Source organism: Talpa europaea (genome assembly GCF_964194135.1).
Source record: "Talpa europaea genome assembly, chromosome: 9".
NCBI classification, from domain to species: Eukaryota; Metazoa; Chordata; class Mammalia; order Eulipotyphla; family Talpidae; genus Talpa; species Talpa europaea.
Genome location: NC_140076.1, coordinates 60,450,743 through 60,478,486, shown reverse-complemented (window position 1 = coordinate 60,478,486; position 27,744 = coordinate 60,450,743). Strand labels below are relative to the sequence as shown.

Genomic DNA, 27,744 nt, shown 5'->3' with positions numbered 1-27,744 from the left:
GATCGTGGGGATGATTTTTGCTCCTAGCCTTCCATAAACATTGACTGGCATCTAAATGTTTCGGATTTGCCAATCTGGCGGCCGAGCCCTGGCTGTACTACAAGTAGTGAGGTCAAGGCTGGAGCAAAATTAGATATGCCTTCCTTGAAATAGGGTTAAGATTATATATTGTTATAAGCGGTTTGATAAACTTCAGTTACTATCTAAAGAATTTGGGAAGTAGGCCCGACGATAGAACCTGGTAGCCTTTGGTGAATATATCAAAACATTTAAAAAATTTTAGCAATTTTCTTCTCTGTGATGGTGAGAAATGTTACTGACAGTTTTCTTTCTTCCCTGCCGGACTTCCCATAGGGCTCCTCTGTATGATTTTGGTAATGCAGCGATTGAATCAAGTTTCAAGTGAAATCAGCATTTTTTTAAGGTTGGCATCCAAAGAAAAGTTGTTTCCTTTTGTTTTCACCATGCTCATATTTTTGTTTTCATTCTCCTCCCTAGGATGAATTTCATCCTTTCATCGAAGCACTTCTGCCCCACGTCCGAGCCTTCGCCTACACATGGTTCAACCTGCAGGCCCGAAAACGAAAATACTTCAAAAAACATGAAAAGCGCATGTCAAAAGAAGAAGAGAGAGCCGTGAAGGATGAGTTACTAAGTGAAAAACCAGAGGTCAAGCAGAAGTGGGCATCTCGACTTCTGGCCAAGTTACGGAAAGATATTCGGCCTGAGTACCGAGAGGATTTTGTTCTTACAGTTACAGGGAAAAAGCCTCCATGTTGTGTCCTTTCCAACCCAGACCAGAAAGGCAAGATGCGAAGAATTGACTGCCTCCGCCAGGCAGATAAAGTCTGGAGGTTGGACCTCGTTATGGTGATTTTATTTAAAGGTATTCCGCTTGAAAGTACTGATGGCGAGCGCCTTGTAAAGTCCCCACAGTGCTCGAATCCAGGGCTCTGTGTCCAGCCCCATCACATAGGGGTTTCTGTTAAGGAACTCGATTTATATTTGGCATACTTTGTGCATGCAGCAGGTAAGTGCCATGGTGAGAAGTCCTTCCACTTTCTTGTGTGTGTTTCTGATGACCTCTGTATATGCTCGCCATTCCTGAGCTCCCGAAGCTGTAGGCCACGAATCTTTAGACAGCGTGGTTTCAAAGGTAGACCAGAATCAGAACAAGCAGAAGCCCCAGGGGCTGAGGGGTCACCCTCGCGTAGCTGAGAGAGAGTTCTCACTAAGTTCAGTTCTTTTGGTAAGTAGTGTTATCATACGTGTTGGTGGTCAGTTACGTGCTAGGTGTAAATCACATATTCTGGACAGTGGTTGATAGATGCCTCATACAAATCCTTGTAAGAGAGAATATTGTAGCTGGAAAGTGCGCTAGTTAAAAGCATTTAGCTTGGTAGTGAGACAATATTTTTAGCTGCTTTTCTTCTGGGAGTGTTTTTAACCTACTGGGGCCTCTTGAACCCCCTGCTAATTAGTAGAGGTTGGAGGTAAGATTACTATCAAATTGCTGATCATTTATGAAAGAAAAAGAATCACCTTAATACACAAACTTAGTAGCTTTGTGTTTAGTGTTATCTGGTTCGTGTTGTCTGAGGTAGTAGCTAAGTGAAAAAACAAACCAAGTCTAAGTAATTGATGGAGAGGTTGATATGAAAAGTGACCCATCTGTACAGTGCATGAATGCATTGAGAAGTCTATATTGATAATTGATTCAGTGAGTTGCTTTGATTTGTAATAAAATTCTTTATTGTCTCAAGACCTTTCAGAGCATGTTTTTTTTACCTGTGCATATTACAGCATTTAGAGTAGCATTCAGGATAAAACCGTTGAGGGCTGGATAAAATAATGCATTTTTACTTTGTTCCTTTCGTCTTGTTTTAGACAAAGGCTCATTGTGTCATGTGAAAGCTCAGGTCTTGTGTAACTTGTTGACTTTTTATATGTACATGTCGGTCTTGCTAGATTACCTTCATGGCAGTTACTTGAGCCAGATGGAAGAAAGAAGGTTGTGGAATCCTGCAAGTAGGTTGCTTTGGGGCTCATGTATTTTTGTCTTTTCTCACAAGGAAGCGAGAAGATGTGACCCATAAAATCAAATTTTTATAAAATATTTATGTTTCCAAAGAGGTGAGCTATTTGTAAAGAAGTCAGCTGATATCCTATTTCCTATTATTTTTCTCAATATGTTTTACAAAAAGAACTTTTGTTATCCATCTGTCCTTACTTCAGAAACTAGAGAAATTAACTTTGCAAGCATGTCACATCATCATTTGCATTCTGTTGGCAGGGGATAGATGAGTATTTCAGAGGATGTGATCTGTAAGTGTTTCAAATATTTGGGTTTTTGAAAATGTATATTTAATTGTAAGTAGTGCCTGTTGCTTTAGCCAGTTTGGGGTAGTAAAAATGAAAAGGCAACACCTCTCAAGTGACACTAAACGGGAAAAAACAGCCCTTTCTTAATGCCTTTTGTACCCCGATTGTTGCAAGTTTATTTTGTCTATTGAAAAGGTAAAGTTAAAATTATAAAAAAAAATTTGCATGTGTAAGTGGAGATTCTGATAGGAAAGGCAAAGTGCAAGGGAAAAGCATGAGTGTTTTAAGTTCTTTCAGCGAGCACTCTTTACAATCTTGTGTTTAATTTTGTTGATATTTAGTATAGTAAATTACTTGTTAATTATAGTCAACGTCCTAATGGACCAACACAGAAAATTGCGGGTGCCCTCAGGAGTTGCACGTCGCTGTATGTTCTTCCGTACAAGGTAACATCAAAATGAAACGCCTGTTCCGTTTTTCCATTCTAAGTTTTAGACGCCAGTATCGCCCAGAGATTTAAAGAAACGTCACGTTTACAGCTCTTGCGTTACATGCATTCTCTGTCGTTGATGACGGTTTCTTACTGCTCTGATGCTCTGAATCCTTGAGCTAACACAGTCGCTGAGTGTTTCAGTACCTGAGGGGTGATGCTGGTAAAGTGACTTGTCGAAGGTTGCTTGGGAGAGTGAGCCTCCTTCCAGCTTATGAAAGATTTCTTGACAGCAACATGGGCCAGACTACCTTTCGGTTTGGTTTATTCTGACGTTTCCCAGAATCCCTTGTGAGGCCTGAACACCAGCCAAGAGCGAGGCCATTGGCTTTCGCCGGAGTGCAGTAATGGCTGCTGCCGTGTGCGCGCAACAGGGCGGTTGCAAGAGAAAATATTAAGGGCCTTTTGTCTGAAAATATTTCAGATTTGATTTAAGAGATTTAGAGACCTGTTATTTGTGGAAGGGAAGCTGCCAATACAAATAGGAGGTAGATCGGTCAACTTACATACAACTGATTTGACAAGCATCTGTTATAATACTGAAGATTTGTAAACACTAAACAATGTTTTTACCTCCTTAAAAGTTTTGAGAACTTGCCAGTATTGGCAGGAGGCAGAGACTCTGAAACGTGCTGCAAGAAACCTGCCAAAATCATTATGGCCTTTTTCACCTATAGCATGTTTTTTCCCCCCTCTTTTAAAATTGTTTTTTCTCTCCCCTTCCAAAATGTCTTTTCTGCACCCCCCTCCCCACGCCATGGCCACAAACATGAAGTATTTTTTCCCTTCTGAAAATGTGTATAATAATTGTTACTTTGGGCTTCGGCCTCGTCTTTGGAAGTTGAAATCTTAGAGCACACATGTAAATACTGGAAGTTAATACAGAAACAATGATTTTTAAAAAGTGGCGGCAATCTAGTCTAAGCCGTATGGAGATGTGAAAAATACAACACATAAACTACATTCCAGTTTTTTCCTCTAAATCCAGTGGCATTAGAACTGTGTGAATTATGTGGCTGAGAAACAGTAACAAGTGCAATGAAATCGGAGTGATTTCATAATCCCAAGAATTTCATCTCGTTAAAAGTCTGAAAGAGTAAAACCATTTTATGTCCTTAATTTGGTCTCTCTTTGGGTTGTCCTTTCTGTGTATCATGTGACAACTGGAGATATTATGGTATTGTGGCAAATAGTTTTCTTCGTGGGCGTGTAACAGTAAAGCTAATTTATGACCAGTCTTTACCAGATGATCTGTATCAGAATCTACAATATACCCGGCACGTGGCAAGGTCACAATTTAAGTTGTTAAGGTCATAACCTTAGCCACCAGGCATTTGACCTTTTAGATAAAGTTAACCTTTGTTCATTAGTAGGCACTCAACCGAGAACTTTCTGGAGAGTTTTTTTTTTTTTTTTTAAACTGCTTCTGTATAACTTCTGGTAATGTAATCAGATTCTAGAAGGATTCTTAGCTGTGTTAGTTAAATTTTGTGAGAGGTTAGATTCTTTTAGGTCTCATCCCTGGGCTGCAGAGAGATAAGTTGGTATATCCAGCCCAGAGAATCACAATGTCACAATTTATTTTTGATAGTTATTACCTGCTGTGGGGTCGAAAACACAAACGCTCTGAGGCAGCTGTGTGGAGACATTTAAACACTAAAGTTAAAAAATAGAAGTATATTTAATTCAACTCAGGCCTTTGCTAATTTTCAAGTGGCATCAGGCACCAAAGCAAAATCACAATGAACATCTTCACTTTTTTTGCAGATGAGAAATTTTCTAAGATTGTAAGTATTTTTAATGGTCTTAAATTCACTGTGAAAGATGAATAATGATCAAAATTTACTGGATAATTGATGTAATTGTTACTTTGCCACTGACAGTGAATTGAATTAGTCCTAATGGTGACGCAAGTACTCATTAGTTTTAAGGTAGAAAGTGAGAATTTTTGCACAACAGTGTTTCTCTGCAATAGTTGCTGATTTCTTCTTTGATACCCCTGTACTAGTATCACTTCATCTTGCAGGGACCAGGAATAGCTGAGGTCCCATCACTCAGGTAGAGAGCTGTTGCCATGTCTTGGAAGTCTGGTACCTGTCCTGTAAACGTGTGACAGTATTACTGATTACCACATTACCTGTAGCATATTGTTCACTTAATTACACTGTCATGAAATGCTCATTTAAAATATTTACATTACTACCAGTTTTGCTCTGATATACCATCTTATTATTCCATTTCTGAGAGAGAGACTCCCATTCAGGTGCATTTTAGTTTTAGTTTGGCTTCGTGACTGCCATTCCTTCATATAGTAATAGAGAAAGCCGTGATATGTAGATGGACCAGATGGTCATGTTGACAGATTGAGAATTCACTTCCTACTGCTTCCGAGCAGGTGTAAGATTAGGAGTGTCTGTGTATGCGCCTGTGTGTGTGCTTCGTGTGCATGTGTGTGCACATCCAGACTGCACACAGAGTGCTGTTGGGAGCAGTGGGAATGATTTCTTTTTTCTAAAAAGCTAATACTTTAGACATTGTAACTGTATCGACAGGGTTTTCAGTGCATAGAGAATAATTATAAAGGTAGTTTACAATAAATGATGTTAGGGTGGTAGTTTATAATTTTATGCCAAATTAATTTGATAATTTCTTGAATTTTAGGTAACTCGCCACATTAGTTTGCATATCTAAAATATATTCAGTATGCTCTGTTAACAAGTATACATGCCTTATATGTGTTTATGCTCACGTCTAGGAATATACATTGTGTAAGTAAGCTTTTTAGTCTCTTAATAAACTCCCTGGGAGAAAGTTGTGCAGTTAATTCTTGTGATTTATAGTAATTAAGTGTGTTTGGATAAAGGAGTAAGACTAATAAACAGTGATATTTAAAATTAAGAGAGTAAGTACCACCCTTGCTCCCATTCTAACTCTAAAGTTAAGCTAAACTGAAGGTGGCTTTTGTGGCTGACTGATCTACTGTAAATAATTGGTATATGAACACAGTTTTAGAAAATTTTATTTATACTTTTTATTCAAAGGAGCTAGAACTAGCAAGCAACAAAACTTGAGATAAAAATGACTTTTACTTCTTTGAGTGTTTTCTGCTTAATGTGAAAATAGTAACAATATCCTTTTCCAGAATATAGTAACAATATCCTTTATCTAAGATAGGTGGAAAAGATGGAAATTCAAAGGCAGAGCATGCATAGGAATAGGGAGAAAGAGTTGTTCTGGAGTAAACCAGTGAAGGGAGGTCAGCTCATTTATGGCTAAGAGGTTTGAGTGTTGGTAAGACATTTCCTAATGCTGCTGGCTTGGATTTGTCTTGTCTTCTTTTCCACCCAGTGATGAATAGCATTAATTTAAACCTATTTAGGGCTAGTGTGGGAGAAACCACAGTCTTTGTTGTGGTCACTGCTGTACACAGTAGGACTGGGTGTTTTGCTTGGTTAAGGCCTCAAGCTGCTTCCAGAGGACACGGAACGCCTGTCAGCTTTAAAAAACTTGCACAGAAGCAGCAACAATTCTAATTGCTCACAAATGTTAATATAGATTATTGAAAACAATTTTGAGGATTAGAAGAAAAAACTAAAATGCAGCTTGAATACAGAGAATGCTAAATGCCAGTTTATTATAATTTTAGTCTTTCTTCCCCTATGGTTATTTGAAGGTTAGATTTTGCTTTTAAATATATTATAGGTTGTAAATCCTTGGGAGGTGGGTGAAGGGGAAAGAAGAAGTCAGGTGGATAAGGAAGAGAATGAATGAACTGGCATGCTTTGTTAAGAGAAACATAAAACCGTGAACTTAATCGCAAATGGAGATGCTCTTAAAAAGTGTTTTGGTTTAAGTAATGACTGTAAAAGGATCCTGAGAAACAAGATATCAAGTGCAGAATTTTTTAATCCATCTCCCCACAATTTTTTTTTGTATCGTTTGTTTTAGGCTTAAGAGATTATTTGGGAACTTTTGCAGTTTCTATTCAAATTTTAGAAAGAAAAGTTTTGCAAAAGTTCTTTTTATTATTGAGGGATCCAGTTAGGGATGCTGTGCCATGTATAAAATTGGAAAGGGGGCTATTGAGATGTTTATTATTATTACCATCTTGCTTTTTTAAGGTGATAATTTATGGTGGTGTCAGATTTTGACTCTCTCCCAATAAGGCAACTGTAAGGTGCGAATTGCAGATCCAAACTTTAGCGTCCCTGAACTTAGCATAAATCTCTAGCTGCTACTAAGCTAGAATTGACTTCCATTTCTAGTCCCTCTGCCCCCAGATATTAGAAAAAAGTGCTTCATGTTTTGTTATGATAATTCCACAGTGTAAAAGTATTTTTTGTCTAATGGATAAAGTTAAAATTGAGAGGAAAAAGTTCATTTCTGGTATGTCTTTTGACAAGTATTGGCCTTCTTTATCATATAATATATTGCTAGTCCCAAGCCTGGAAATTATTGGAATCATCGTAATTGAAATGATACAGCTTTAATGTTATTTGAAAGCTTTACACTTATTTCTCTTCAAGTCTCTCACATACTTTCCAAGTAGTAGATATTTTGGACCTAAATCAATGGAGATCAGAGAGAAGGAGCTAAAGGCAGGCAGGCAGGCAAACAACTTTATTGAGTGTGTCTGTCCCAGCAGGTGCTGTACTGAGTTTGGCCATATATTGTAGCTTTCATTTTTCTTTTCTTTCCTTTTTCTTTTTCTTTTTTTTAAGCTTCATAGACGTATTGTGAATAAGTAATGCACTTCCATTTGAATGCATGAAAATAAAGTCTCAGAGTTGCCAAGTGACTTGTAGAGAGCAAGATTAAACCCAGGCTTTCTATCCTAAAGCCTATGCTCTTTTTGGGAAAAAAAAATTATAACAACTCATCAGATCTATTCTATATCCCTCCTTACATCCTGTTGTCTAGGGTTGGATGTCATTTAAATGGTATCATACACGTACATGGAATCAGGGGGAAGTAAAAAGTCAAAATCCGAACCCTTCCCATGGAGATTTTACCGTGGAATTCAGATCTTATTCACAGAACAAGGCCACACTCAAGAGAGGGAGGAATGGCCTTATGCTTGTCAGTGTTGGGGTCAAAAATCTGGAATGGCTTGTTCTTTCTTGTTTTTAGACTGTTAAAGTTTAGTGAATAGAAGCATTATGATACAGGCTTAAGGGATTTTTTTTTGTGATAAGATAAACTTAGATGGTTTGGTTCTAGATGATTTGGGAAACCATTGGAAATTAAAGCATTATTTTATAAAATTAGAATTGTGTATAATATTTTAGTTGGTAGATTTTTGCCCATATTTTCTTACGTGTACAAGAAACTAGATATAAAATTTTTAAATTTACTTTGTTTCATAAAGATCCTTTGATTATGGCCTTGTGTATAATTAAAGAAAACAATAAAATGGAATTTTATGAGTAAAAATTTTTTTTAATTAAGAGGTGAAAAATTGAAAATAGGAACATATTTCCTCTCAATGTTCTTAAACGACTGACTTATTGACTGATTTTATTTGATGCCCTTATTTTCATTTCTTTAAACATAGGCACGATTAACTCTTAATGACTTCATTGCCAAAATTCAGTCTCATTCTGTATGAATTTTATAATTGTAAATAGGAAAAAAAGAGCAATCAGTGTAATTTGTACTATATCAGTCTCTCTATAAATTAGTCTAGGGTGGGTTTGTTTTAAAAAATAAGCTGCTGAGCTAGCTTCTATTACGATGTGATTTTCTTTTTAAGTTTCATTTTCAGAAATTTTAATAAATCTTAAGGTTGTGGAGCATCAGCTATACTGGAAAGGAAAAACTGAGGTTTGTGAGTAAAGTGATTAAATGGGACATAAAGGAGGATTGGCATAAAAAAAAAAAAAGACTCATATTCCATTATCCTCTCTATCTAGCTCCAGTACTGCCTACCTTGTGATCTCTCTGGTAAGTGCTCATGGTGGTCCTGAAGAACCTATGAGTTTCCAGACATAAGCATTTTCAGAGCACATATACTCATATAAATATTTTAATGGCTATTTTTTGAAATGCTCTCTGGGCTTAAAAAATGAACTAAGTGACAAAATATATTTAAAAAATGAATACTATTTAAAAATTTGTATGTATGTCTGTGGCATCTGCCATTGTCAGGCTGTTGTCTTTGTTGCTATGGTTTGGGTGATTTTATTTCCTTTTGTAATTTTGCCAGCCCATGATTGGGTAGTGCAACATGTTCACGCTGTTGGGGAAGATGTATCTGTGGTGAGTCATAAACATGATCTAAGTGGTAATTTTTTGGAGAAAGGTATTTGTCAGTGGATGATAAGAACTGGGGTGCGAGAATATCACTTTTTGATTTAATTTTCAAAGACAGGGACATATTACTTAATATGGGAAACTCAGAGCTATCTCCTCTGTGTTATGTGCCCCCCTCTTCCCTTTCCCCAGTTGGAAGCATTCAGAATTCTGTGTAATTCAGTCTTACAGGGATTAGTTATCTACTCTTACGCTCCTACATAAAATGAATATTGTATATACAGGATCTCATCATTGTCACTTTTAAATATTCCATTGCCTTTCAAGGGAGCTGACATTACAAGTCCTTAGGTTGACAAATTCCCATCAACTTTTGTAAAAATTTTGGCTGCAGAAGGAGTAAAGTCAAAGGAGGGCTATAGACAGATGGATTTCAGTGTTGAGATGACATCAGGCCCTTCTTCATGGCATTTTTAAGCATTCCAAGTGAATGAGGAATGGCGTTGCTTAAAGAACTTTACTCTAGAATGAGTAATTAAGATATTGTATATCTGCATGTAAACCTCTGCTGCCTACTATTAAACAGAACTATATGGGCTCAGATATAATGACAGATTAGTGGAAAGATTGTAAACATTGTTAGTGCTGAATACAATTCATAAATGATACTAGATTTTACAGATGTTGATGGAAAACTGTGTATATACCTGAGAGTATATTTTTAGCATGAAGTAATTGCAAGGGAAAGATAAATTACAAATATTTAAGATGAAGCAAGTATTCTTAGTGAGAATTTGGCAAAAGCTTGTCTGCATTTTTGTGTGATTGTGGCAAGATTTTTGCGTAGATGCATATGATATAAAAATCAGTATGTTACTAAGGTTTTTTTTTTTTTTTAAAGATTTATTTATTTATTTATACAAGAACCGGGGTACAGGCCAGATGCGCGGGAGGGTGAGAGAATTCACCAGAGCCAGAGCGGGGAACAGAACAGGCAGACTGATGAAGTACACTGCTGAGGGGAGCAGCGGGCGGGCGAGACAGGAGAGGTCTGCGCACCATTTGGGACCCTTGCCGGCAGGCCGGGAATCAAACCCGCGCCGCAGAGGCTGCAGACAGCTTCACAGCATGGCGCGCAACTGCCTGCGCCACCAGGGGAGGCCCTGTTACTAAGGTTTTTGATTGATTCATTTAGTTGGCTTTTTCTCCCCCTCTTAAATGGTAGAGGGTTCTCTTTTAGAGAGTAGTTTCAAGTAACTTCTGAGAATGAAGTCTTTGTAACTTGATGCTGTTCAACAGCATAACTATTGTTGTATGTTCCTGTCAGGGAAAGATAGTCATTGCAATACTTTTATTGTATGGCCTCTTAATATGTGACAAGGACTTTTATTAAAAGTTCTTTTTTCTTTTAAATGCAGTTTTGGAAGTCCCTCATCCTTTCTACCCAGTCAATAATTTCAGTGTTTTTAAGAAGATTCAAATGAAATTTTATTATTTTCTCAGCTCAATTCACTGTATAGACAAGTGTCTTATTATTTTACAGTGTTCTAGAATTCATGTATTTTAGGTTTTCTGTAAAACAAAGCATTGATTAATAGAAAAGCATCACCTTATTGGTCCTACAGTTCTTTGGAGAGTGAGGAAATTGCAGTCTGAAATGGTAGGGTTGAAGAACTAATTGTTCTAAAGACATTTGCTCCTCGTCTCAGAAAAGATGGCGAACATGCAAAATGGATAAATGTAATCCTTTGTACTTTTTACCACCTACATTTTTAAACTACAGTGACTCTGATTTCTCTAGAAAGGTCAGAGGTTTCAGAGAGAAAGCTTTGTAATTCTTCAAAGAGAGACATTTTCAATTTTGCTATAGAAAGACCGACTATGCATAACTTTTTACTTTTTTTTTTTTTTTTTTTTTTTGCAATTGAGCCTCAGTGGTGCTGGGCTGGGGAAGTGCTGAATAAGTGAAGCTGTGTCATGAGACAGCACAATGGGAGGAAACAGAATGGAGAGGAAGATAGATGTGCATTTAGAGATTGACTATTTTGACTCTTTACTATCAATCACCTAATTTAGGGCTGAGGACAGTGCAACGGTACCAGTGCATAGTGCCTTATGGTAGAGCATTCTGTGACAAACTCTTAAAACACTGAGCACTTGAAGGAGTTTACATATCTGGGTGTCATTTCGTAGGGTTGACTTTGTTGGTTTCCTAAATTGTGGGTATGGGTTTCTTTGGTTTTCTGTGGCTTTCATTGTTTTTATTTCGTTTTCTTTTGGACTTCTCCAAGTTCTGGAGAATTTTTCGTGTTGGGTGGCGGCGGCTAGTAGAGATCAGAGATGACTCTTGTGGGTTGCTTCTGTTATTCAGGAAGCCGAGGTTCAGAAAGCAGTAGTAACTTACTTGAGGTTGCGCCAATAGTAAGTGGCAAAGCCAGGAGCAAAGCCAGATCCATCAGCCCCCAGACACTGTGTTGTGATCTTCTATAATATTTAAATGGACTAATCTGATACATTGTTTGATTAGCTCTTCCTGTATAAACCTTAAGTTTTAGGTAGGGGAGCTTTAGTCATTTGGCCTTTCAGCAGACGAGAAGCCCCGGGGCTGATCATGGGGCCATTGTACAATGTTAGTAAGACGTTAGAATTAGTAACTAGGTTGGACCCTTCTGTGACCTGGTTTTTTTTTATTATTTTTAAAAATTTTTTACATCACTGTTCATTTTTAAACAATATTTGTTTCCCCCCACAACCCCAGGTGAAGTCCCCATAGAGTTTCCTTTACCAGTGTACCTGTGCACCATCACCTCAGTCCCCTGTGCTCCTCCCTCCCTCAAGATATTTCCTTATAGATCAGATTCTAAGCTCTCCCTACAAGTTTACAGTTGGGACAGTAAGTGTTCTCAAAAGTGCATAATTCTGCTGCAATTCATTGTTTTCTCTGACGCTTAAAATGTAGCGAGAAACTAGAGCTTTTCTATTTCATTCATAGCGTTAGAGTTTCCTACCTTCAAGGTAACTTAGAGGAAACTTTCATTTTATAGGTGAGGAAACTAAGTTTGTGCATCCTGGGAGCTCTGGAGAGTGTTCTTGTGACTTGGAGGGTCTGCTGTTGGCATTTGCATCAAGGTGGATGCTCTTTGGTTGGTGTTGGCACAGAAGGTCTGATTCTGTTGCTTTATTGACAAATTCTACCTTGTCATTGGCGACTCAGTTTAACAAACATGTTTGGAGCACTTACTACCTATTAGGCATGTGCTGTGTCCCAAGGAAACAAAACCAAAGAAAATACCAAGAGGTAAGTTGATGCCTTCTTTGATGTTATTTCTTCAGAAAGTAAGATTTAAAAGCTTTTGAGGTTTTAAAATGAAGATCCTTCCAACTGATAGCCTTATGAAATTTGCAGAACCAGTTGTTGATATGGCCTTTTTACCGTACACTTGGTGTTAACTGAGGAATTCTGTCATTCGATATCACTTCTGTTAAGTGTTAAAGTTTTTGTCTTCTCATGTCAAAAAAGATCTATGTAAATGGACAGAAAATGTAAGCAGGGACACGACAGGCACAGGTGGTTTCTCTCATTTGGTAGTTCACCGTAGTGTGTTTTCTCTAAAGAAAGCTGTTGGTATATTAAAAAAAAGTTCTCTTTTGAGGGCAATCCACTAGTAACCCCGAATATAAAGCAGAGGTATAGGAAAATGATACAGCAGAAGAGTGAGGGAGTGAAAAACAGAAAGGAAGGGACGGCCGTGGGGGGCAAGCCCTGGTGAATGCACGTGGTGGTTGGTAGCAGTTCCAACTTAGCCACCTAAGTTCGCTATTTTGTTCTTTCTCCAAAGAAAGTTGCATTCTTGAGACTTTTACACTGAAGTGGATTTTAAATTGTCCGAGGTCTCAAGCTGCTCTGCCTTTCTTTCTCTTGGTAAAACAGATACATGTTACATTTAGAGGAGAGCTGTAAGAGGTCCTATGCATCTGAGTGTGTTAATGGGACAGCTGTGAGGGTCTTTTGGGAAAGTTTGTACAGATGGTGATAGGAAAGGGAAGAACTGTTGCATGTCTGATAAGTGAAATACAAACAACAACAAAAATCTGGTGGTCCCAAATAGCGTACATTGGAATATTTTTGTTCTTTGTTATAGCTCCTTGTTCTTTAATCTGAAAGTGAAATCTCTTTCTCCAGTCATTAATATGTGTGTTACTCTCTGGAGAGTGCAGAACGAATGATTCGTTCTGTAGTTATTTTCAAAAGGCAGAAAATGTGAGTGTAACATTGAGAATGGCATGGGATTGTCATAGAAACTCATTCTGCACACTGCAAATAAAAATGGTTGGGGATTAGTCACAGTAATGTGTGGGACATCTTGAAATTCAAGACAGATTTCTTTGTTTTACAGTCAGTAGGAGAAAGGAGGCAAATGTGATAGAGTTCATGGGATGTTAACAGTTTGGTTCCTCCAGGGAAAACCCATGTTTTTATATTAAATAAGTCACTTGGATACAAATACCTGATGATTTTAGCAGTATCTGATGTTTCCTTCAAGAGTGTCTTGTTTCCAAATAATGAAAATTTAGCAAGTTTTTGCCACTTTTCTTGAAAATACCTTCTCTTCATTTCCCTTCCTTTCCCCCATCACCTTACCTTGTTATTATCTTCAAAAGCATTTTTCCCCCCAGAGCTGGTCTGTTTTCTTTCATTTCCCATTAACCATGTTAATGACCATCCTGCATTAATGGTGTGCATTTTATTTTATTTTATTTATTTATTTTATTAGATTTATTTATTTGTTTATTTATACATACATACATACATACATACAAGCACTGGGTACAGTCAGAAGCGCGGAAGGGTGAGAGAATTCACTAGAGCCAGAGCCAGGAGCAGAGCAGGCAGAAGGATGGACGGAAGTACGCTGCTGAGGGGAGCAGCGGGCAGCAGGAGAGGTCTGCACGCCATGTGGGACCCTCCTCCGGAGCCGGGGAGCAGCTGGGGATTGAACCAGCGCTGCAGAGGCTGCGGGCAGCTTCGCAACCCAGCGCTTAACCGCTGCGCCACGGGGGAGGCCCAATGCTGTGTGTTTTAAATGATGTGTATTCAGTTAGAAATGAGGAAGACTTGCAATGTAACACTCTTCTGTTTTGTAATCCTTTATTTAGAAGGAAATTGCTCCCGAGTATTCTGATTGTCATAGTCCAACATCTGGAGACAGGATTGCTTGTCTTTAAGTATGGAATGAATTCCCAGTTACAGATTCCCACCAGGATGATTGATGTTTCAATAAATTCTAATGGATCAGCTGTGGATTCTTGAACTTTTAGAGATGGGAGCTGGACTCTGAGGGGGGATTTTAGGATTTAAGAAACTTAGTGTTGTGGAATGGCTCAGGCTACTGATGGTCCCTTTCCAAAGCTGGACCTTATCGAATGTTTAATCAATAAACATTTGATTATGTAATCAACATGATAGATACAGTGTGCAAGTGAGGTAAGGTATATGTAGACAAAAATGAGATAATTAAATCGAGTAAATTACCAGCCTGGTTTGAGTCAACCAGTGAACACAACCAACCTTGAAATGCAGATCTCGCACAAGCAAGGACATCAATGAAAATTTTGGTGTGTGGGACATATAGGGGCTCCTTGTCTTCCTGCCTCCCTCCCCTAAGTCTCTACCTACATTTTATAATGTAGTATATGTACGTATATATTTGTGATTTTTCTTTCATTATTCCTGCTACTTCTGTATTTAGCATATGTGCTGCCCTCTACCTCTACCTCACCCCACCCACCTTTGATTGGCTGACATTACTTAAACTTTTCATGCCAGCATTGAGCTAAGGACTCCTTTCCCACAGTCCGATAGCATCCTATGAACATTAGATTTGCTCTCACCATCAGCACTTCCTGTATTATAAGAAAATTATCGGGCCTCTCCTGGTGGCACAGGCGATTGAGCGCAGCGCTTGAAGCTGTCCGCAGCCTCTGCAGTGCCGGTTTGATCCCTGCCGACCTCGGAGCAACCCACATGGTGAACAGACCTCTCCTGTCGCACCCGCTGCTCCCCTCAGCAGTGTATTTTGTCAGTCTTCCTGTTCTGTTCTCCACTCTGTCTCTGGTGAGTCCTCTTGCCCTCCCGTGCATCTGGACTGTACCCCAGCTCTTGTATAAATAAAATAAATCTTAAAAAAAAAATTATCTGGGGCCTCCCTGGTGGCGCAGGCTGTTGAACACAGCGCTGTGAAGCTGTCCGCAGCCTCTGCGGTGCCGGTTCGATCCCCGCTGGCCTTGGAGGAACCCACATGGCGAGCAAACCTCTCCTGTCTCGCCCGCTCCTCCTCTCAGCAGTGTACTTCGCTTGATCTGCCTGTTCTGTTCCCTGCTCTGTCTCTGGTGAATCCTCTAACCGTCCCACACATCTGGCCTGTACCCTGGCTTTTGTATAAATAAAATTAAAAAAACAAAAACAAAAACAAAACAAAACAAAACAAACCTTTAGGGCCTCCCCGGTGGCACAGCGGGTTGAGTGCAGCTCTGTGAAGCTGTCCACAGCCTCTGCAGCATGGGTTCGATTCCCAGCCGGCCAGGAGATACCCACATGGTGCAGCAGACCTCTCCTGTCTTGCCCGCTGCTCCCCTCAACAGTGTATTTCAGTCCGTCTGCCTGTTCTGCTCCCTGCTCTGTCTCTCGCCCTCCCACACCTCTGGCCTGTACCCCAGTTCTTGCATAAAAATAAGTAAATCTTTAAAAAAAAAAAAACCTTTAAAAAAAAAAGAAAATTATCTGTTTTCTAAATTGGGTTGTGATTTCTTTGTGAGCAGGGACTGGTTGCATTCATTTTTGTGTATCCCACATAGGGGTGCTTAGGAACTGGCACTTAAGTATTTGCTTAGTATCTTCGTTAAGCTGATGACTTGATGGAGAACTTGAGTTAAACAAGCTTAAAATAAAACTAAAATTAAAAACTAGGTAGCAATGGGGGCTTCCCTGGTGGTGCAAGGGGTTAAGTCTCAGCACTGTGAAGCTATCTGCAGCCACTGAAGCACAAGTTCGATCCCCAGCTAGGAAGGTGACCCAGTCAGCAGACCTCTCCTGACTGTCCCCTGCTCCCCTCAGCAGTGCATTTCAGTCAATCTGCCTGTTCTGCTCCCCACTCTGTCTCTGGTGAATCCTCTCACCCCCCACACCTCTGGCCTGTACCCCAGCTCTTATATACGTGAATAAATCAATCTTAAAAAAAACCACTAGGTAGCATTTTGGGGTGTTCACCTCAAGAATGAATTTAAACCTAGCTTTTTTTGGGGGGGAGAGTCAGAATAATTTTCCCTTCTCACCCTATAGTATTTTCTAATTTCTATTTCTTCACCATGTTACCCTAAAGAAATATTGCAATGTGAATAAATTATAATTCTGAAAATGGAGGTTTGCTGCCACTAGATTTATTTATAGCAAACTATTCAGGCTATTTATTTTTCCAGGATCCTTGTCTTGACTTTTCTCTAAACTGTTTACCTAGAAAAAAAGATGATTGGGAGATGATAGAGTGATATAGCCATTGCTCTAGCTTCTTTGTGAGAGCAAATCATCTTTGTTCTAGTGGTCATTTATCAAGTACCTACTATGCATTAGGTACTCTGCTAGGAGGAGAAATAAAGAATTTGTCTTTCATGGAGTAAGGATTTTAAAGATTAAGAGTGATTAAAAGTGTTAACAGTAACTTTTTTTTTTTTGGTTTTGAATCACACAATCTTTTGCCCTTTAGGGAAAGTGTCTGTCAATCATATTCTTATCTCTAGTGAGCATTTAGAGAGTTGTATTTCTGTCTTCACTGAGTAGGGTATATTTTGGCTTGGTTATTTACCCTAAGTTGGGGTAGACCATAGGTAGAAAAGTTAGAGTGGAATTAAGGAGTTGGGCCCAGTTGTGTATGGTGAATTCATAAATTTACCCACCAATCCAAAATTTTATACTCATTAAAACTGTTAGACCAGTTTCATTAGCATCAAAATACACCAGCATATGTAAATCTTCTCTGTTGAATTGGAGACCTATTGATTGTAGGTAACATAAGCCTAAGGGAAACAGAACCCAACTGAAGATAAGAGTCCCCCTTCCCCCCAGCACATACAGCATTTATGATTTTATTTTTCTAGGCATGTTCATTATCAAGCCTGTTCTACTGAAGACTTTCCCATGAAATGTTTCTGTCTGGCCCTGTTTTCAAATCTAAAAACTCCTACTGGTTTCAGCAAAGAATAATGGAAGCATTTTGATAAATCCTCGCTTCCTCCCTCCCTCTCTTTTTTTACTAAAATCTAAAAATAATAAGAAAACTTAAAAATCATATGAGAATTACTTTAAGGAGACTGAGAATAAATCTCCTTTTGTACTTTCATAGAATACTAAATGGAACCAAACTCTGGCCACCTTCTTTGGTGAGCAATCACCAGAAATATTCCAGTGAGGAATGAAAGCTAGAATGTAATTTTTTTTCTCCACTTAAGTTCTAATTGGCTCTTAAAGCTGCAGAGGATAGTGTGCCAGTCTGTACTTTGCAAAGTGATAGATCACTGGGTCTTCCCGATGTTTCCTAGAATTTGAGACATCTGACTTGGGACTGTTTTAACTAACTAGATAACTTGCGTGTTCTTATATGTCTCTTTGCCACTCCATTTTTATTTCTGAATTGTAAGATTCAGGTCAAGGGAAATGTATAGAGAGTTGTTTATAAGATAATAATAATCCTGAGAAGGAAAAATATCTTAGATATTCACACAGTGTCTCAAGAATTTCTGCAAATGACAAGCAACTAATTCAGGTCTTAAGGAGGTAAATATCTCTATTTTTCCATTGTTAAAATTCTATTAAAGTATGTTTAGTACTAAGAACTTGAATTAGGAAATACTCTGTTTTTTTCTATTTCTTAGGGTATTGCTGATTTCTAAAAATGAAATTTAATTAATGAATGAAACTATAGCACCTTGTTTATTTTCTAATTGTTAAATGTAGTTGATGTTATAACAGTGAATTCATGGCCTTCATGACCTGTGTTGAATACCTTGTAGGTTGTATTTAGATATCACATAGTGAAGAGATCATGACTGGAAGAGAGTAACTTTATATCAGCCTCTATAATGCTTATCAGTGAAATTTAAACTCATCTAACTATGACTTAATTTTCTGATTATAGTTTTGTATCAGAGAGATGTTCAGCTTCATTGTGGCAAAGGTGGCTAGACAGACATTGTTATTTTGATTTCTTATTGAAGTAGAACACCTTTTTAAAGAATCATATATCCATGTACCTACAAAAATGGATGTGGGGGTGGGAGGAAGTGTGGAGGATTGCCAGTGGATAGTGGTGGTTATTATTATTATTAATTAAAAAAAATTTAAGCATAGTTTTGTGTACACCTAAAAAATGGATGTGGTGAACCTTGGGTTGGGCCAGTGATGAAATGGGGAGCTCCTGAGCACAGTTAAATTTATCTTTGAGTACCTCATGCCAATCATGTTCAGTAGGGTTTTATTATTTTTTTTCCAGTTGACAAAAATCAACCTAGCCATTTAAAACTTGGTTTTCTTTTTTAAAATTTTATTTTTATGTTCCCCAATCACAACCCCCTTATTTTGACCCCAATCCCGCCTTTCCTCAACCCCCATCCCCCATAGAGTGTCTCTGGTTCATAGTTGTTGATTTTGATATTTTCTTTCTTATAGTTATTCTTTTTCCTGGCCCTTATTTAAATTTTCCACATTCCTGCTATGAGTGAGACCATCCAGTATTTTTCTTTTTCTTTCTGGCTTATTTCGCTGAGCATGATCCTTCCAGCGCCATCCATGTTGCTGCAAATTGCATGTGTTCATCTTTTTTGAATGCTGAGTAATGTTCCATGTTGTATATGTACCACATCTTCTTGATCCAGTCATCTGTTTTTGGACATTTGGGTTGTTTCCAAAGCTTAGCTATTGTAAGTAGTGCTGCTATAAAAATAGGGGTGCAGGCGCTCTTTGGAATTGATGTTTCTGTGTCCTTTGGGTAAATACCTAGGAGTGGAATTGCTGGATCATATGGAAGCTCTATGTTTAGTAGGTCAAGAAATCTCCACACAGCTCTCCATAGTGGTTGGACCACAAAACTGGGTTTTCTTTTAAACCAAGTAAAATCAGTGCATCAAATGGATTGTCAAAGTTCCAAATGATGTATTTTATGTCAACCAGAAATGTGGATTATCTGCATCTTGGACCTCTTATTGTTACGGAGCAACCCAGATATAAAAGCGGGTTGCCTGGCTGTGGGTCCTCAACCGCACGCTAAAAAGGGACTTATTTATACTCCACTACAGGCACACACAAAAGGTTAATAAAAGGTTTATTTACAAGGGAAAGGGAAATGAGGAAATGTACAACTCAGGGAGAAAATAGGGAAATAGAGTCATTAATGCATCCTACCCAATCTGCCAACCTGGAAACCCAAAGGCACTCTGAGAGCTGGCCAAGCTCTGAGAGCTGGCGGAGAGCCAAAAAGGACCCCCCAAAGCCTACGTGTCTGGTTTTATACCAAACCTGGCTGCTAACCCCACCCTCAGGTTCCAGCAACCTTCCCTTTGGTGGTGATGGGATTTGTCTCTCCCAATGTCTTTTGGCTTTGGTCTGGAGTAGGGGTGGAGTCCACAAAGCCTGTATGAAATTAGCTTTAGGACATACTTTTCCCCCTAACATTATGTCACTACACCCTTCTTGTTTGCACAAGGAGCTGAGACCTGTCCTTATAAATTTCATGGGGAAAAGCAGACAGCATTATTAAAATAATTCAAAATAGAAATTCAAATTTCATTTAAACCTTTTCAAGTCTATTACTGATATGCAGGATAGCAAATATTCTTTTGTTTTATTAAACATTATTGGTTTAATTTCTTATTTATTTTTCCTTTATTTTATAAATAAATGTAAGAATATATATATGTTATAACATAATAATGAACTTAATACTTACCCAACAAAGAACATTGCCAACACCAAATATCTTGCATTTATTTCTATGTTCTCTGAAAATATCACCTTGAAGTCTCCCCAAGTATAGTTTATTTCCGAGCATTGTTTATTATATACCGCATATATGTATACCAAATATATTGTTGTTTTGTTTGTAAGTTTTATAAAAATTTTATATACACACATACATGCATATGCATGTATGCATGCATACATTCATTCATGTTTCTGGAAGTTGCATTTTCCCTTGACATTGTGTTTCTAATATTGCTACATGTACTCTAATTATTTTCTCTTGTTGTATAATATGCCATTGTGGGATAGATCTGTGGGATGTTTCCATTACTTGGTATTAGCAAATGTTTTGATGGTAACTTGTCTTAGGGAACATTAAGCATTTCTTTAGGGTATTTACCTAATAGTGGGAATGATGAGTCATAGGGTGTTTCAATGTTCCATTTAAAAAAAAGATAGTTATTTTATTTTATTACAAAGTTGTATCTATTTACATTCTCACTAGCTGTGACAGTGTATAAAAGATTCCTTTGAGATACATTCTCCTCAAAACTTGCCATTAACAGATTTTTTTCTTTTTGCCAATCTGGTAACTATTTTGTTGTGGTCTTAACTTGTATTTCTAATTTGATTAATTACAAGATTAAATATCTTGTATATTTATGAGCCACTCTCTCTGTGACATAAATGCTGATGGCTTTTACTTATGTTTTTTATTTTGTTGCTTCTTGTTTTTTTGTTGGTTTGTAGGAATTCTTTATGTACCTTGGTTTTACTCCCTTGCCAGTTTGCAAATATCTTTTCATAATTTGTGGTTTGTCTTTTCAGTTTGTTTAAGATATGTTTGATGAACAAAGCTTCTTTTTATTATTTATTTATTTATTTATTTATTTATTTATTTATTTATTTATTTATCTATTTATTTATTTATCTATTTATTTATACAAGCACTGGGTACAGTCAGAAGCGCGGGAGGGTGAGAGAATTCACCAGAGCCAGAGTGGGGAGCAGAGCAGGCAGAAGGAGAGGTCTGCGTGCCATGCGGGACCCTCCTCTGGTGGCCAGGGAGCAGCCGGGGATCGAACCGGCACTGCAGAGGCTGCGGGCAGCTTGGCAACCCAGCGCTCAACCGCTCCGCCACTGGGGAGACCCTGAACAAAGCTTCTTAATTTTAACTTAGTAAAGTTTATTAGTCTTGTTTTGCTGTTAGTTTTTTTGTGTCTTGTTTAAGAGGACTTTCTTGCCTCTGCATTTAGAAATACATGGTATTTTTACTACATCTTTAAATGTTTACTTCACATTGACATTTTTTTTCTATTTGGAATTTATTTTTGTATATGGTATGTGATAGGGAACCAATTTTGTTTTTTCTATATGAATGACAGATTTCATGTTATCAGTTATTGAATAGATTTCCTATTCCCCAAATAAGCTTCAAAGGCACTTCTGTCAGGAAGTTTTCATATTTATGTGAATCTATTTCTGGATTCTTTGTTCTGTTTCAACAATCAATTTGTCTGCCCTATACCAAAACCATGTTCTAGTTTATAGAACTAACTATAAGTTAGTTCTGATATGTGATAAGGCAAATCTTTCTCAGCTCTTCTTCTTTTTTTTTTTACAAGTATTTTTAGTTATTCTTGACCCTTCACCATTCCATATATATTTTAAAATCATTTGGACAAGTTTAATGAATAATTCTGTTGTAATTTTGCTTATAAATGTGCTTACAGCTATAGTTGAGGGGAAGTGACATTTTTTATTATCAAAGTTTACTATATCAATGAACATGGTATGTTTCTCTGTTTATTTAGATATTATCTTTCAATAAATTTAATTATTATTTATCCAGGTCTTGAACATTTTTTGTGAAGCTGTTTTTAAAGTATATTTTCTAACTATGTGTTTGTAATATAGAAATATGTTAGCTTTTGTATAGCGATCTTATATGTAGCTGTATTTACATATTTTCAGCCAATATTTTGTAATTATTTTATGTTTACTGTGGAGCTAGATACTCACATCAAGTGCAAACAACAGCATTTTGATTTTTGTTGTTCTAATCTAATCTTTTCCTTCTATTTTCCTTATCCTTCTACTATGTTGACCAGTACCTCATTTCAGTTTGAGTTAACTTGTACGGGTGAGCATCCTTTTTTTCCCCCCTTGGTTTTCTGTTAATTCTTTATTCATGGATGAGACCAAGTTAGTGCCTTACTATTTGGACATTACATTTGCTGATCACATTTTAATCAGAGAAAAGACAACCTTACTAGTTGTGTTAATTTTCCCCCAGTTTTTCTTACTTGGTTTGCTCTGTCCCCCCAATTTAAACCTCTGATTCTTCTGGCAGTTTACTTTATGCCAAGTGAAATAGTAAAAATTATTGGTAAGTGATGTTTTAAAGAATGTAATCATCTAAAATTTCAAAATAAGCAGGTCTTTTGTATGGACTATATGTTTTAAATATTTCAGTCACCAAAGGTAACAAATTTTGTATCAATTTGATATTCTTCAGTATTGTATGTGAATCAGTCTTGTAAGTTTTGACTTGAACTGTGGAATGTTTAAAGAGCATTTTACATAATTTAAAATGCCTGGTTAGGATGGATTTACTTTTTTTCCTTTTCCTCATGCAATTTTTGTTAAGACTTGAACAGATTACTCCTAATCTTCTGAGCAGACTGCAGGAAGACAACTATTAAAAGTAGAAAGCTATTAAGCAGTCAGGGGTTTATTATGCTTTAGTGTTTTGTTTAAGTCTGTTCTTAATTGGTTGATTAATGTACGCAACGTCCTTTCCCCCCTCCATCTCTACAGATGGCAAATGGTAGGTCCCAACTGTCATTGTTCGCAAAAAAAGGTTATGGTTCAAAGTCAAAGATTCAGCGATACCACAATAATCAATCATAGGAACTTGTCTTAGAGTGCCCAGCCAGGCAAAATTTAGGCGGAGTAGTAATAGTTATTCAGAATCCCTTAGGAGCATTTTTTGGGGTGTATTCTTAGTTTTATTTAGAAAAGATTATTTAATTAATAGAAATGTCTTTTCAAATTTAATGTCAGGCATTTAAAAAAATACGAACAAGAATGGTAAACAAGTTCTGTGGTGATCACTTATTAGATATTGCTGGAATATCTAAATAGCTAAAAATAGCTAAAATGAGTGTAATAGAGAAAGTAACATTTTTAATATATTGAGATTAACAGAACACTTCCAAAGGAATACCTTTTTACCATTTTCATATGAAAATGATTTATAATGGTTAACTTCCTTTTTTAGGAGGAAGAATAGAATTATTTTCTGGTATTGATCCATAAAAAGGATTTGCATTTTATTCATACTATAAAAGTAACTTTAATGGATACATTGTGGTAATTGAATCTATGCTGTGTATCACTATCAAAGTATCTTTTTAATTATTTTATGTTATATAATTCAGTAACTAAATTTAAGTCGTGGCACAGGAGATGACTATATTATATCTTTTAAGCATAATGTATAGCCTTTAATATTCCTAAAGTGGATGGCAGTTAAGGACATTTTTAGTTGAGAGGGAGGGGGAGGAAGGCAGGGAAGGAGAGAGAGGGGGATATGGGGGGGAAGGGAAGAGAAGATTCCATTACATTCAGCACAGTATGAAACTAAGTCAAAGGAGTTTTGTTAATTAAATTCAATTGCCATCCATTAGACCAGTGGAATGAGATGACTCTGCCAGGACGCTGACACAGCACAGGTATGCAATTTGGCTAAATGGCCATTTCTAAACCATAGCACACATTTCTGTACTTGTTCACTTTTTTTTAAGTGAGAGTTTTTACTCTTAAAAAGTCAAGGAGTAACCAGTGCTTGCTGAAGGGTAAAGGTATCATTTTTATGCAGCCTATTGAGAAGCAATTAGTTTGTTGGCTTGGAAATGTGAAGTTCACATGGAAACTATTTGGGAGAAAATGTTTTTCAGAAAAGGTAATGCAGTATTTGCGTGCAAGCATATTAACAAAATGTATACATGCTTGTGTCAATACAGACAAATGTGTATGCTTTAAAATTTAGTTGTCTTTGAATCTAAAGCTGTTTGAGTCTTGGTTATGCATTGAGTTTTTTAAACATTCTTGAAGTTATCATTACCATCCAGATTGCAATAATCCAGTTGTAATAATTGTGGGAAATATAAAAATGAAACTTAGGTGGTGGGTGTTTCTACATTTGGCATAAATCACTACTTTTAGAGGCTTTATATGTCAGACTGATAAGTTTCTTACCATGGTGAAATGACAAGAATACCACTCAGGCATTGGCTGAGACAGAATTTTGACAGCCAGCAAGCTTGCAGTGTTGCTGAGTGCACAGATATCCACTTCCTGCCAAGATTAAAATTGGCAAAAACCAAAAAAGAATATTAGGGGTTGTCACTTTAAGAAGAAATAACATGTTAATATTCTGCATGTGTTTTAGAAATATAAGGGTGCTCTCTTGAACTGTAGCCTGTTGAAATCTACAAATTTGTAATCAATAGAAGAGTTTGATTAGTGGGAGCATCAAAAATTAAATAAGTCAAGGTTCTCTGACATTTATGGCTCATTATAGTTTCTCTTAATAGGACATTATGATTTTCCTTCTGTATAAGAAGAATTCTTCACAAAAGCTATAAAATAGGTTTCCCAACAGCCCCTGAAGAACAAAGGCCTACTTTTAAGTTTGTGAATCTGAAGACAGAGGGCCTTACTTCCTGAATTTTCGTGTTTTTTTTTTTTTCCTGTGTGAGCAGATGGTTTTTCTTTTTATATGTTGCCAGATCTCTTCTATAACAATAACTGCCATTTACTGAAAACCTACTATGTGCTGGACTCTGTAACAGACACTGAAATCTTCAATATTTTTTCTTACTTGAAAGTTTTCGTTTAGATCTAGGCATAAAATTAAAGAAGAAAATCGTGTCCCATGTTGTGAAAGAGTCAGACTCTGAAATCTGCTTATACTTTGCTATTTACAGTAAGTACTTTTGAAACAGCTGTAGACGTTCAAATGAAAGTAGCAATGTGGAGTGGGAAATGTGGGAGCATTCATTTGTGAAGACTTTGCATTTCTTCAGCTTTATAGCCAACAGAAAGGGAGATTGTTGTGCATTCTATTAAATACTGCCAGTATGATTAATTTAAAGGGTTACATTTTATTGAACCCTGGTGTAGATGTTCTTTGTCAACCCACATTCACAGCTAGTTAGAGTGTGTGTAGCATTTATCAAAACTTTCTGGAGCCCCCTCACCTCATTAGCATCTGAATCTCTATTCAGCAGTTAATGTCCGTTACTGCTAGAGTGCTCAATTCTTGTTTTCAATAAGCCAGTTGTAAAATGTCAGACTGTCACTTACAATATAAAAAACCAAAAATGATGGTATTTGTAAAAATGTTATCACCTCATAAAAACAAATTGTAAAGACATGAAAGTGATCTTGCTATGCTGGGCTTTCAGAAGGGAGTTAGTACAGCTACTTTAAATACCAGTTGTGTAGATTCCCACACTTTTCTACCAATGGAGAGGTTTACACAAGCATAATTTAAGTTACAATTATACTAATTAACATCTAATTTGCATAAATTGTTGAAGTCAAAACAACAAAGAATTGTCTAAGAAACTTAATCCTATTTGTCTAAAATAGATTTTTAAAAAAATGCTCCAGAAATTGGCAGCTTGAGTGTGTTTTTAGTATGTTGAGCTGTGCCATTTTAAAAAGAAATGCTTTCTATTTGCTTGAAAATATATTTATTCTTTTTAGAATCTTCCATTTTGAATATGGTTCTAAACTTTAGAAAAAATACTATACCCTGGTTTCTAAATCATTGATAACAGTATCATTTAAGTAGTAGTGAGAGGAACTGGTTGTATGATGAAGGATATGTGTGTGTTTGTGTGTTTGTCTGTGTGTTCAGGAATTTGTAAAGAGTCTTCATAGTTTGTCCATCATCAGTTAAAGTGTGTAAGTGTTGGCTGTCCTCGTTCGTATTGTCCAGGTGTTTTCAATGTCTTGCATTTGCCTTTTTGTTGTTGCAGATGAAGGACAGATTAAAGGCAACTGTTACTCAGGTCTTCTCTATGTGTGATAACTCACATCTCTAGTCGGAAAACTCCTTTCTTAGGGCCACCCAAATGCAGTTAACTTCCTAGGGGGTGATTTAACACAGTAAACTACCCTCTTCTCTAAGACCCATTTAAAATTAGGGACATGTTTGCATACAGTAGATTAATGAAGTTTTCATACTAACCCACAAAACTTTCCAGCACTCTCCTTTGTAGGCCTCACATGCATTCCTTTCATATGCAGTTGTTACCATTGAGTGTGCATTCATTACACTGTGCATATATGGAAATAAAATGTCACGAACAGAGTTTAGGAGTTTTTAATTTTAATTTTTATAGTAAATTTGGGTTGAGGAATTAAAATTAGTCTGCTCACTTAGTATATCCTGTGTTTTATTAGCCCCCAAACGTGACAAGAATAGGAATAAGAGTAGAATAGTTTCACTTTAAAATTGTGACTTTTGGAAGCATTTTGCTTACAAATATAGTTTATTCTAATATAGTTGCTATAGTATTTCTGTAAGCATATTCCTTAATGTTATCTTACGTAAAGTTTATAAATTACTGTCTTGGAAATAATTAGTTAATTTACAAATGCTTATTGAATATCAGCTGCACGTGAGCCATTGCGCTGTTTGGTGGAGGATGTAATCTTATATAGTATAGTCCTTGCTTGCATGAAACACACATTCTTCTTGGGGATATGTAAATAATTACCAAATGGGAACATGTTTTGCAGAAAGTTAGAAGAGATTTTATGAAGAATTCAGCCTAGAAGGCTTCTTGGATAAAATTAAACTTGAAGTGTAGATTGAAGGATTGTTTAGAAGTTAGATAGGAGGGAGCAAAAAGACGGTTAGAAGAGAGTAGACCTGGACAAGGGAAGGGGTGAGTGGAAACGCAGGAGCAGGAATATGCAAGTTTCGTTCCAGGTCTGGTAAGTTGACAACTTTGGTTAGAATGGGGGTTCATGCCGGGTAGGTGTTGAATGCCTGTTTGAAGATTTTGGTACTAGGAAGTCATGTGGGGGTTTTAAACAGGGATATGACATGTTTCAAGAAATATTTTGGCAAGATTAATCATGACACTCAAATGCAGGGAGCCTTGAAAAAGAGGGTAGGGCGGATGGATTTAGGGGCAGTAAATGGTAGATTTTGTAGTTATCTCAGAACAAAATTATAAATTATGCTGTTAGCATTTCCTATGCTTTGAGTCATGTGATGGATTAAATATATAATAGTAAGGGTGCTTTGGAAAAAAGTAAATGAACCTGAATCCGAGTGGAATGTAAAACTTAAAAAGATTCATTTCTGTGAAATAAATGCACATTTCTTTTTCTATTTAATAACAGTTCTGTATATTTAGGAACATTTGTATGAAAACAATGAACAGTATTTTCTTCCTTCTTTCAAAGGAAAATTATTTCCAAATTGTTTTCTCATCTATTTTTAAAAAGTAGACTTTGAGAGAACATATTTGTTTCTTTTGTGTATGGTCAAATTGTTTCATTGTCAATATTTTATCTGTATTGGAAGCTGAGGGGATATCTGAGTTACTTTGGAGAATGTTCTGGACTACTTTTTTTTTTTTTT

General features: G+C 36.9%; 1 protein-coding gene across 1 annotated transcript in view; it reads left to right on the top strand.

The window, feature by feature from the left end:
* The window catches only part of NFIA (nuclear factor I A), a gene marked incomplete at both ends in the record, with an annotated part of 324,239 nt that overhangs the window by 5,720 nt on the left and 290,775 nt on the right, over positions 1-27,744 (top strand). The window contains 1 exon segment of the mRNA XM_084243810.1: positions 499-1,030. Coding sequence (XP_084099936.1) covers positions 499-1,030 — 532 coding nt within the window.